This window comes from Corythoichthys intestinalis, chromosome 11 (genome assembly GCF_030265065.1).
Source record: "Corythoichthys intestinalis isolate RoL2023-P3 chromosome 11, ASM3026506v1, whole genome shotgun sequence".
NCBI classification, from domain to species: Eukaryota; Metazoa; Chordata; class Actinopteri; order Syngnathiformes; family Syngnathidae; genus Corythoichthys; species Corythoichthys intestinalis.
The window spans coordinates 18,197,946-18,211,333 of NC_080405.1; the positions used below are offsets into that span (position 1 = coordinate 18,197,946).

Consider the following 13,388-nt stretch of genomic DNA (forward strand, 5'->3'; position numbering starts at 1 on the left):
GCTGTGGTCAAAAGTTTACATACACTTGTGAAGAACATAATGTCATGGCTCTCTTGAGTTTCCAGTTATTTCTACAACTCTGATTTTTCTCTGATAGAGTGATTGGAACAGATACTTCTTTGTCACAAAAAACATTCATGAAGTTTGGTTCTTTTATGACTTTATTATGGGTGAACAGAAAAAAGTGATCAAATCTGCTGGGTCAAAAATATACATACAACAGCGCTTATATTTGGTAACATGTCTGTCCCTTGGCCATTTTCACTTCAATTAGGCGCTTTTGGTAGCCATCCACAAGCTTCTGGCAAGCTTCTGGTTGAATCTTTGACCACTCCTCTTGACAGAATTGGTGCAGTTCAGTTAAATTTGATGGCTTTCTGACATGGACTTGTTTCTTCAGCATTGTCCACAAGTTCTCAATGGGGTTTAAGTCACGACTTTGGGAAGGCCATTCGAAAACCTTAATTCTAGCCTGATTTAGCCATTCCATTACCACTTTTGATGTGTATTTGGGGTCATTGTCCTGTTGGAACACCCAACTGCGCCCAAGTCCCAATCTTCGGGCTGATGACTTTAGGTTATCTTGAAGAATTTGAAGGTAATCCTCCTTCTTCATTATCCCATTTACTCTCTGTAAAGCACCAGTTCCAGTGGCAGCAAAACAGCCCCACAGCATAATACTACCACCACCGTGCTTGACGGTAGGCATGGTGTACTTGGGGTTAAAGGCCTCACCTTTTCTCCTCCAAACATATTGCTGGGCATTGTGGCCAAACAGCTCGATTTTTGTTTCGTCTGACCGCAGAACTTTCCTCCAGAAGGTCTTATCTTTGTCCATGTGATCAGCAGCAAACTTCAGTCGAGCCTTAAGGTGCTGCTTTTGGAGCAAGGGCTTCCTTCTTGCACGGCAGCCTCTCAGTCCATGGAGATGCAAAACACGCTTGACTGTGGACACTGACACCTGTGTTCTAGCAGCTTCTAATTCTTGGCAGATCTGCTTTTTGGTGATTCTCGGTTGAATCTTCACCCTCCTGACCAATTTTCTCTCAGCAGCAGGTGATAGCTTGCGTTTTCTTCCTGATCGTGGCAGTGACAAAACAGTGCCACGCACTTTATTCGTACAGACAATTGTTTGCACTGTTGCTCTTGGGACCTGCAGCTGCTTTGAAATGGCTCCAAGTGACTTTCCTGACTTGTTCAAGTCAATGATTTGCTTTTTCAGATCCATGCTGAGCTCCTTTGACTTTCCCATTGTAGCGTTTGTGGGCGTTTGCATCCAATGAGCCCTATTTAAATGGCCTCAGAGAAGTCACCAGCTTTAGTCACTCATAATCACTCACAAAAAGTTAAGAGGCAATGCTATGAAGCTCATTTCACTGACACAACTTTCTAAGTCACCAAAATTGCTAATTCGTGTTGCTGTATGTATATTTTTGACCCAGCAGATTTGATCACTTTTTCTGCTCACCCATAATAAAGTCATAAAAGAACCAAACTTCATGAATGTTTTTTGTGACAAAGAAGTATCTGTTCCAATCACTCTATTGGAGAAAAATCAGAGTTGTAGAAATAACTGGAAACTCATGAGAGCCATGACACTATGTTCTTCACAAGTGTATGTAAACTTTGACCACAACTGTATAAGCCATCTAGGTCCGCCATCACCGCATTGATGAACAATAAATCAGCCTTAAGGAAACGAATCAACAATCTTCAGTGGCAGTTTTAGTGGTGGGGCAATAATATAATTTGAATGGGCCCTGAAGTGCCCCTGTTCCCATTTTAGCACAAAGCATGGCAACCGGGAAATTCCTCTTTTTTTAGGTGAGAGAGAATGAGATCATGCTGTTCTTAGAGTATGTTAAAGGTGCACAATGTAGGATTGATGGCCAAAAATGGTACTACAACTAGATCAAAATATTGACTAGCACAAGATGCTCTCCCCATTCTGGTTGCCAGAATACTGCTTCATATTGGAGAACATGCAGGAAAAGAACTTTAACTGGCAAGCTACAAGTACTCTGCAGAAGGAACTAGTATATCTTATTTTTAATTTGAATGCAAGATGTTTTCAATGTAATAATTCCGACATTTAGAAATGATGGTTAATAAAGCCGTGATACGAGGTCCAAGTTAGCTTATGTCACCATGACCGAAGTGTGGGAGGGAGGGAGGGCTCCTTTTTCTCAATGTACACTGGCAAAGAAATACAGTGGGGCAAATAAGTATTTAGTCAACCGCTAATTGTGCAAGTTCTCCCACTTTTAAATATTAGAGAGGCCTGTAATTGTCAACATGGGTAAACCTCAACCATGAGAGACAGAATGTGGAAAAAACCCAGAAAATCACATAGTTTGATTTTTAAAGAATTTATTTGCAAATCATGGTGGAAAATAAGTATTTGGTCATTACCAAAAGTTTATCTCAATACTTTGTTATGAACCCTTTGTTGGCAATAACGGAAGCCAAACGTTTTTTGTAACTCTTCACAAGCTTTTCAAACACTGTTGCTGGTATTTTGGCCCATTCCTCCATGCAGATCTCCTCTAGAGCAGTGATGTTTTGGGGCTGTCGTTGGGCAACGCGGACTTTCAACTCCCTCCACAGATTTTCAATGGGGTTGAAATCTGGAGACTGGCTAGGACCCTCCAGGACCTTGAAATGCTTCATACGAAGCCACTCCTTTGTTGCCCTGGCTGTGTGTTTGGGATCATTGTCATGCTGAAAGACCCAGCCACGAATCATCTTCAATGCCCTTGCTAATGGAAGGAGATTTTCACTCAAAATCTCTATACATGCCCCCATTCATTCTTTCCTTTACACAGATCAGTCGTCCTGGTCCCCTTGCAGAAAAACAGCCCCACAGCATGATGTTTCCACCCCCATGCTTCACAGTGGATATGGTGCAATTCAGTATTCCCTTTTTCCTCCAAACACGACAACCTGTGTTTCTACCAAAAAGTTTTATTTTGGTTTCATCTGACCATAACACATTCTCCCAGTCCTCTTCTGGATCATCCAAATGCTCTCTAGCGAACCGCAGACGGGCCTGGACATGTACTTTCTTTAGCAGGGGGACACATCTAGCAGTGCAGGAGTTGAGTCCCTTGTGGCGCATTGTGTTACTGATAGTTGCCTTTGTTACTGTAGTCCCAGCTCTCTGTAGGTCATTCACTAGGTCCCCCCGTGTGGTTCTGGGATTTTTGCCCACCGTTCTTGTTATCATTTTGACGCCACGGGGTGAGGAGGGAGTTGAAAGTCCGTGTTGCCCAACGACAGCCCCAAAACATCACTGCTCTAGAGGAGATCTGCATGGAGGAATGGGCCAAAATACCAGCAACAGTGTGTGAAAAGCTTGTGAAGAGTTACAGAAAACGTTTGGCCTCCGTTATTGCCAACGAAGGGTACATAACAAAGTATTGGGATGAACTTTTGGTATAGACCAAATACTTATTTTCCACCATGATTTGCAAATACATTCTTTAAAAATCAAACAATGTGATTTTCTGTTTTTGTTTTCCACATTCTGTCTCTCATGGTTGAGGTTTACCTATGTTGACAATTACAGGCCTCTCTAATATTTTCAAGTGGGAGAACTTGCACAACTAGCGGTTGACTAAATACTTATTTGCCCCACTGTATATGTCATAGTTGGCGCAGCCTTCAGGCCAAATTATACCGGACGCGTGTGTGGTACGAATCCGCCAAGCTCTGTGTTGACTGCTTTGCGCCGCAGTACGTCAACAATAGGACAAAACATACCGGGTGCGCACAACTGTGCTCCGGCAGCTCCATCCTGTTGTGAGCTCTCGCCCAATAAAGTGTCATTAAAAACAACGACAAACACACGGCGTCAGTACTCAACAGAAAAGCACAGAGAGAGGTGGACTTGATTTGACTGAACTTTTTTTTTTTTTTTTTTGCTTTTACCATGGGTTTGTGACACCCCAACCACGTCAACATCCCGTTGTCTACTATTTAATTACTGTGTAAATTACATAACTTGCATAAAAACACAACGTCTATCCTCATAGCTTCTGCTATGGTGTTCCATGCAGCTTCCTTTTTGAAGTTGTCCTTATAAAAAGGATCTGCTGTATCATAAAACACTTTGTGACTTTCCACCTCCATAACGAAGCGTTCATCATCCATGTTCAATGGTGTTTAAACCGTGAATAAGCACCTGGCCTGTTGACTCCAGACGGGCTCCGGCACATCGGAGTCAGTCTGTAGTGCATATGCAGCCGATATAATTTGAACAATATATCAGAATGGAAATTGATTGGCTCCGCCGCTATAACTTGGTGGATCCGTATCGCACACGCGTTGAGGATAATTTGGCCTTTAGTTAACGGGGAGTACAGAGCTGTGGCAACCAGCACGAAGACTGGAAACTGGTCTCGTGATTGGCTGACGATAAACACGGAAGCAAAACAGGAACAAATGAATGATGTGTAAATAGTCTTTTAAAATGGAAAAATCTCCATTAACCATGAGATCAGTTTTAGAAGTATTTTCAAAAAACATGTTTCTTTAATGTCTATTGAAATATTACGGCCATTTCATGAATAATTAAAGTGCAAATCTAACATTGTGCACCTTTAAATATTAATGCTGCTTTTTGTGTTTAAAATAGATTTTTAAAAAAGTGATTAAAATTATTGTTCCATGAATTGTATTCTTACTTGCACACAGAATGATTAAATACGACCGTAATTATTACAGACTTTGCTGCTTCATGTTTTATAGCCACATGCTGGATAATCTGCGTATTGCCTTAATGACCAAAACAAACAAAGATAGCAGCGACACTTGGCCCTTGAAGGATACATGTGGCCCCTCCTTGGCCCCCGTGTCAAAAAAAATCCTAGAACCACCACTGACAATCTTCCTACTGTTCTCAAAGCTTTATGATGTCCATTTAATTTCAACTGGGTCGTCCCCTTTCAGTCAAATGGATGGGACTTCTATTGCCATCAATAGCACTGAAACATGACCATTGAAGCCTGCCATCACTGTTAAAATGGATTTTATGTCTATCACTGTAATTGGCAGTGAATAAGAAAAGAGGCTCAATTCATCAATTACTTACATATTTTAACAATATGTGGTAGGGATGTGTCTTATAAGTTAAACAGACTTAAAATATATAATATACACTCAGGTGACTTGAAGTTCTGCTCTGAGACCCCTAATTTGGCCAAATTTAAAAAATGTCCTGTATGCCTGTATGATACATCATTGGAAAGCTTAAAATCTCAATTTTCTGGGGGAAGAAAAATTTTGAACAGGAGGACATTTAAAATAAATAAATAACCTCTAAACCCTAACTCGAGGTGAGAGCATGAGAGAGCATAATTAAAGTCACCATGATTTTAATGCGATATTATGGCATACCGACCTTTTTTTGATAAAAAAAAAAACTGTGTACCAACATGTCTAACCGAGTGTCAAGACACAGCTGTGAATGGCCACAGCTGGACTTTTGGGGGATTTTACGGGTCAAACATGATAATATAACAAGGGTCGCAATGCAGAAATCGCAGACAATAAGGAGTGGTTGAGATGTTCTTTTGTACATATTTACCCTTTTAAATGTTTTTTTTTTTTCTTTCTTTTTTTCAATATTTCTTTGTTTGGCTCGGTTATTTCTCATCTACAATATCAGGGAAAATGTGACAGTATAAAAAATACAAATAAGCAATAGCTATGAGTTAGATATCCGTGACCTATTTACAGACACTATTTTTTCATTGTTACGTAATTTGTTTAAAAGTTTAAAATATGTGAATGAATAATTTAATAGTCATTTTTTAAACTAAATATTAGACATCAATTAATGATTCTAAGCTAAGCATGATAGACATTTGAAATAAATATAATTACTTACCTTCTTTTTATGGCTGGTTTATAACAAAAGCGGTGTCTGTAAACGGGTGTCTCCAGGGTAAAATGGAGACATTAGAAATAGTTTAGGGGCTTAATGCGCCATGACACTGCTATGGCCGCATATAGACATATTGTTCTATCAAACACAACAGTTCTTTTGGCTTTAAATACAGCAGTTTGTTTTAAAGAGGGGTGCAAGAGCTGAAACAGCTTTTTCAGCCTTGTCTGCGTTTTCCGCCATTATGTATATATTTATATACTGTATATATACGTATAGAGTGTCTATCCTTGTAAGAGAGACATTTTATCCCAACAAAATGTTGGTTCTTGAAAAATGTCAACTGTATTCTCATTACATAATAACTTATCGCAGTATTGACCAATTTTTCATCCTGCTGTGATTTAAGGATACAAAATAGTTTCGTTTGATTGTAACTCGGATAATCAGGTGCTCCCTGTAAGAGGCCCCTCCCTGGACCGTAAAATTTTGAGAACCCCACCTTATATGGACCTGAATAGATCTGTCATCCATGCAAGAAACCAGAACCGAGGCTTCCTACCTGTGCGACTTCACAAGAGGAATGTGGTGCTAAGATTTGTCATTGTCAGTGCTCAATGAGCGTGGCATAGCCCGCAGCGTCAAAAGCGCCGTGGCTCCTTGAGTGCAAAAGGCTATAAGGTTGCATCGACAGGTAGCGACTGGATCTGCCTACTGTCTCGAAAAAAAGAAAAAAAAAAAGACTCAAGTGGCACTGGTTTACCCGACTGCGAACCCGAGATGGCAATTGGCGCTATCTTACTTTGGCACATTGAGCTTTGACGAACGCAGTCATCAGCATTCATCGCATTCCGCCTGTCAGGCCTTGTTTATACTTGTCATTTCGGACTCCTGTATCTTTTTCTGTTTTTATTGCAAAATACAGGTTTCTCATGACCTCTTTTTAAACTGGTTGCCTCTTCTTTTGGTGGAGCTAACTGCGGCCAAATGTGTCTCATGCGTCTTAACACTTAAGCCCATATAGTGCAGGATTTGAAAGCCTAATTTACAAATTTGGCGCCCAAACTTACAAAACAACATGTGGTATTGCCATAGAATCATAATGCATATATTGTGCATGAACCAACCAACTTTGGGGTGCTAACCTCAGTCCTCATGTGAAATTTTAAACAAAACCTTCATGTTTATGGGTGTAACGGAAATATTTGGGGCAGTCCGTAAACATCGTCCAGCTTTTCCTGTTTAGTCCTGAATATCCTGCCACCACTGATGCGCATTCATGGGCAAACAAACAAACAAAACAAAACAAAAACACAAGAGTTGGCCGTCATTGCTCCATGAATGTAAAGTTTATTTCAGTTGTCCTCCGCGGACCATATAAGACAACACTTATACATTTGCAGTCCTGACATGCACAACAATCATGAAACTAAAAAATGACGAAAAACAATAGTTAAATCAAGTTTTTTTTTCCTTTTGTAAAGTGAAGTGGTACAAGTCAGTCCTATCCACTCATGCAGCGCACAACTTAGAATTAAAATAAAACGGGGAAAAATGACAACGTCCACATTCATAGTACATTTGACAACTTCAAAGCAACTCCAGCTTTTCCAGTGAAGCGAGTCACAAACATTGTTAAACCCAAAATGGGACAGCAACAGTAACGTCCACGACCGAAATAAAGTTACATCGAGGGTGCACCGAGCGACATCGTCATAGCCGATGGAGAGTCGGAAACTCGCGCACGTCAAAAAGTCGACAATACACGCAAACGATCCAACACGCGCGCTGGCCATGCATCAGCACACAGGAGGACATCGGAGCTCAAGCAGCACTCGTGCGCGTGGACGACATTTGGGCTAGCATCAACACACGCACACACATTTAAATATAGACAGACAAACATTCGTACTTAGGAAACATATCAGGAGATCTTGCGGTCTTACGGAGAGGTTTAAGGCTACGCTGAAAAAAAAAATAGCGTCAATATTAAGTTCTAGTTTTATGGGAGTCAAGTTGAAATTTTACTAAACAACGGTAAAAATGTCAAAATCTAATGACAATCATTGCCCACTGAAACTGTTGTAATATTACCAGTTGTATTAGAACACCGCCAGGTTACAGAATACAGATAGGCAGAGTACAGCTAGACCCCGGGTTATGAACGATTTCCTACGTAACGATGAAATTTCCGCGCAAGTCAGAATTAACCGTTTGAGAACCAATAAATCTCAAAATAACTATCTAAAAAGTCCAAAAGTATTGTATTTTATTTTATTATGGATGATACACTGTCCCCTGGTGGCAACATTGGGTCTGGCTGGACTGTCGCCTTGTATGACTGAGTAGCAGACTCAGACGTCTGACTTGGATAAAGGATATCTGCACACTGGGTTGGCATCAGGCACATCAGGCTGTAAGTTGTTTCAGCTAATACATGTTCGTGCATGCTACAGTTTGTGGAGTTATATGTGAGCAATTTGCTATGAGATTTTAAATATGTTAGTATTTATAGCATTTGAGCTTGCAGACGTTTGTTAGGCAAATTAGGCTAATTTAATCCACTAAATTTACATATTGATCAGACTAGATGGACGTTTGAACATCAATTGTTTTGTGTTCAAATCACCAAGTGTTTTTTTGTTAAAATGTCTGTTGTTTTGAACATATGCGTACATAAGTGTGTTACAGCTTTACAAATTGACAAAAGTGAAGAAAGTAAAAAGCTTCAAAAGCACAATTGCCTTATTTGCTGTCTGTAAAGCTGAAAAACTTCACGTTCGGTGAGGACAGAGCACGTCATATTGATAAAGTACAGTAAAAAAATATAATACTGTGATGTACAATAAGGTACTGTTTATGCGACAAAAAAAAAAAAAAAAAAAAAAAAAAAAAAAAAAATGACTGGGGACAAAATGGCGGACGAGACTCCGGTGTCGTAAAGTCGAAATCGCGCAAGTCGAGTACGTTGTAACCCGGGGACTACATTTACAAGCAATTGATTTAACGTGAATAGGGTTATTTTCGTTACAGAATTTATGGGAAAAATGTAATAATTTCGCAAATGTTATCATTAATTCCATTAATTCAGTGCACCAAAGATTTTCATTAGTCGCAGATGGGTCGTGTCTCATGAATAGCAAAAATCTGCTTGTAAATTAATCTTTGTACATTGAAAATATAATGCCTGTTTCCTCTCAATTGCAATATTTACTTCATAGCAGGCCCTCAGTTATGACATTCCCAACATAAGAAGTTATGTTTGAACAGAGTTTAATGAACCACCACATTTGATCAGGCTGACTGTTTTTCATTTGTTTCCAGTTTATGGCCTTGGAGTTTGTTTTTTTTTTGTTAACATATTTACTGTAGTTATGATTTTACGCTTGTGATAGGCCCCAGTAGGAACGAAACTCCATGTAATGACTTTTCCCCCTACGAAATAGGACCTTATTCCTGTAATATGACACATTTTCCCTCACAACTATACTTTTCTTTTCAGCGAGGCTTTAATATTCCTGCGTAGAAGACAGACATGCAATGCACACAAAAAGTTAACAGTAGGTGACGCACACTCACATCATTCATCACATGCACATGCAAGCATCAACCCAACGCAAACACACCACAGTCAGAAGTCGTATCTCCCATAGGGAGAAGAAAGCCATCGCACAGACATGAAGTATTAAGTCCAATTATAAATAAATCAAGCAGTAACAATATTAAGGTTACAGAACAAGACGTTTAAGAAAGCTCAGTGTCCTCATTCACTCTGTCCCTGGCTTTGGACAAAAGTTGCAGACGATTGGTTTTACAAAGCCAGTCAATGCAAAATGTGTACATCTCCAAATATAAAAATACAAATCCACAAAAGAATAACTATAGAGACAAGGTTGTTTTGATACTGGCGTGGAGATTCCTGGGTAATATTTCTCTCTCATTGAAGCTAATGGCACTTATGTTGGAAGGGTTCAATTCTCCGTTGTCGGGGAAACACTACCACCACTGTCAGGAATATCTATATCAATATTTTTTTTATTCAGTTTTTTTTTCTTCTTTTTTTTAATTTCCATACGTGTGCCTTGACAGCTAGTTGTGATGCAAGCTCATTCCTTCGGGATGGAACGTAGGCACCTTTGTGATTGTGACGTGTGGAATGCTGTCGTCCGTCAGTGGGGCTGAAGTCAAAAAGGTGAAACCTATACTAGGCCACAAACTAAAAGCAGGCACAGTGTCTACATTACGTGAAGAACTAAAAAGGATTTGTTTTGTGAAGGCATGATGCAAATGTAAGGCTTTGACATAGTACGACACGTTTCCTTTAGTGCAAAAAAAAAAGAAAAAAGAAACGAAAAGGAGAGCGGTGCTCACGACGTATTTTCCGAATTCACGAGTACTTGGAAGATTGTATTCACGACTGCTCTTTGGCAATCTGACGCCATTTCAAATCTCGGCTCCGGGTCTTGTTACAATTCATAACAAACAGTTTTAATTGGCCGCAATGATTTTGGTTTAGTGCTAAGAGCCTTTTTTTTGAATGAACATAGAGGAGATGCTTTGTGAAAAAAGCACCGTGCTAGATTATAGAACACAATTCATTTGTTCCCTTTCGTAAAAGAATACACAATTCCTCTCTCTTCTGTCTGCGGTCAAGTGTCCCAAAAAAATCCCCGTAAAGAAGAAAGTGGAGAAGAGCTCTTGTGGCTCCGGCTAGGCCTTCGCTCACCACTCTCTGCTCCTTTGCTTGGTGGTGTCGTACGCTCGGATAACCTCCGACTGGGACACAACTCCATTCTCGTCTTGGGAAAAGGCATAGCCGTCTGACAATAAAAAAAGATTCAACATCAGAGAAAAGAACACAAATGACTTTGAATGACAACAAATAAGCAAGGTTTCCTGTGCCAAAAATAATTGAAGTCAAATAATATGTCTTAAGTCGAGTGTTTTCCCCAACGGAACTTTGAGTGGTCAACGACTATACTGCTTAACATCGTTTTAAAGATGTTAAATATCATAAGAGTAGGCTAAACTTTTCCTAAACTAATGGTTCATACAGTCTCACCTTAACGTGTCAAAAGAGCCGCTCAGTACCTGCGGGCCAGCTGAAAGGAGTGCGCTGTGGCGTGTGCATTGTAGGGGAAATAACAGCGCAATATTTTGTCATTTCACTAATTTTACTAAGTCAGGACACAGCAGGCACACGACGGTAAGGAAAAAAGCAGCGAAAAGGAAGGGAGGAGTATTGATTCATAGACATCATCATTATTGACGGGTCAGCTCGGCCATGCACTGCGCAACTCCTTCAAGCAAGCGGCCGCCCACATAAAGAGGAGCTATTCAGAAACACGCACGCAGCGAACTAACGGTGGATTCTGGTTCAAAAAGTACGAAAGCTGTACCACATACAAACAGGAAGTATTGTCTCAGGGGTGTTTTGTTCGAGGATTCAAGGTAATTATTATATTTTTCATGCATGCATTTTGAAATGTTGTGAAAAAAATATAGAAATTAGCTGCTAAGGCATTGGCATCATAGTTCGCAATATTTACGTAAAATAAATGCTACCTGCACGTTTTTTTGTGTGTTTTAAACCAAGAATCGAGACTGTTTTACATCCATATCTATAAAGAATTCAGGGATTTAAGCATTTATTCACAGGAATGTCAACGTAAAAATCTCTTTGTTGTAGTAGGGCTGCGCCACACTGAACTTAAAGGCAAGCCGCACATTCGACATATTTACGTAAATAAATGCTACCTGCATGGTTTCTTTTTAATCAAGAATCAAGACTATTTTACGTCCATATCTATAAAGAATTCAGGGATTTAAGCATTTATTCACAAGAATTTCAATGTAAAAATCTCTTTGTTGTAGTAAGGCGGCGCCGCAGTGAACTTAAAGACAAGCCGCACATTTGACATATTTACGTAAATAAATGCTACCTGCACGGTTTCTTTTGGTTTTAAGCTAGAATCGAGACTATTTTATGTCCATATCCATAAAGAATTCAGGGATTTAAGCATTTATTCACAAGAATTTCAATGTAAAAAGCTCTTTGTTGTAGTAAGACGGCACCCCAGTGAACTTAAAGACGAGCCGCACATTGGACATATTTACGTAAATAAATGTTCCCCGCACGGTTTCTTTTGCTTTTAACCAAGAATCGAGACTGTTTTACGTCTATATCTATAAAGAATTCAGGGATTTAAGCATTTATTCACAAGAATTTTCAACGAAAAAAGCTCTTTGTCTGTGATTCCTCTCAGCTTTGACAGCCTCGCCAACAATGCAGCAACAACAACACCAATGCCTTTTTATCGGCCCCGCGCCCCGTGTCCCGTCAATTACATTATGAAGTCTATGATTGACTATTATTCTATTGAGGAGCTACAAAAGCAAAGGACAGAGGTTTTAAAAGGTGAGTTGTGAGTCATTAAAACAATCACACAACAAGTGTCTCATCCCCACCTATTAGACAAACAGAAACAAAATAATCAAACAAAGGAGAGAACAACACAACAAAATAAGAGAAAATCAAAACCATGCTTGACCATGTGACACCAAAGTTTTGATAAACATAAGTAGCGGACTAGTGCTAGTAATAGAAAAAGGACTACCAAATACCAAACGGGAAGTCTTATTTCCTTTCCATTTTTAGTTTTGTACTTTTAAGATAATGAGCACTTTACAGTATGAAAAAATCGACGATGAAACATTTATTTACAGTTTTCGTACAACTAGGTCTTTGACTCTTTGTTGAAGCACAGGAGCGTCCTTATCAAATGTTATTGTTCATTTTTTTTATGCTCAGTTATTGAGTGTCACTGCTCACAAAGCCAGAATTTGGTCCGTTTCCAAAGAAGTCATCGTTCTCCTTTCCAATTCAGCCAATCGGTGTACTTCCGCCAGCTCTCTGATTGGTTGGCTTCGTGGCACATTTGTAACATGTGTGCCAAACTGAGCGCACAGAGAAAACATATCGGCAAGCGCATGGTTCAAGAGATTGAGCGAGAGCAGGGAATTGAGCGATTATGAAGCCCAGAGTGGATTTTTTTTTTTTTTTGCTCAATATTACCGTATTGGCCCGAATATAATACGGCCCTGATTATAAGACGACCCCCTCTTTTTCAAGATTCAAGTTTGAAAAAAGACTTTTTGAACACCAAATTAATTTTCATACAGAAAATAATTACAGTAGATCTGAAACAAATGATTATAACAATATATTTGAGAGAAAAAGCATGTTATTTTGCCTCATTCAAATCTTAATATCTGAACATTTAAATATGTAAACTAAAGTGCAATCACATTCGTAAATGAATGGTTTCTGAAATGTAAATAAACCAATCTATTGTGATAAAACAACAAAATTGCAATAACTGCATTAACTATCAAAGTGAAGTCTAACTGCAACTGTAGTCTTGAAAAAAATCTGAATGAGGAAAAACATTGCACTAAAATAATGCAAACTAGTTAAACTAGTAGCTGAGATCTGTCATGA

The 13,388-nt window shown here is 39.3% G+C and overlaps 1 protein-coding gene across 8 annotated transcripts in view; it reads right to left on the reverse strand.

Annotated features, from left to right (window-relative positions):
- Positions 1-7,217: 7,217 nt before the first annotated feature.
- The window catches only part of atp8a1 (ATPase phospholipid transporting 8A1), a 196,433-nt gene continuing 190,262 nt past the window's right edge, over positions 7,218-13,388 (reverse strand). For 7 of the 8 annotated variants that reach the window (XM_057850549.1, XM_057850545.1, XM_057850550.1 and 4 more), the window contains one exon: positions 7,218-10,707. In XM_057850549.1, the coding sequence (XP_057706532.1) occupies positions 10,610-10,707 (98 nt within the window). In that variant the 3' untranslated portion in view covers positions 7,218-10,609. Of the gene's footprint in view, positions 10,708-10,949; positions 11,004-13,388 lie in introns of all 8 variants that reach the window. The other variant, XM_057850548.1, reaches the window with a different exon arrangement.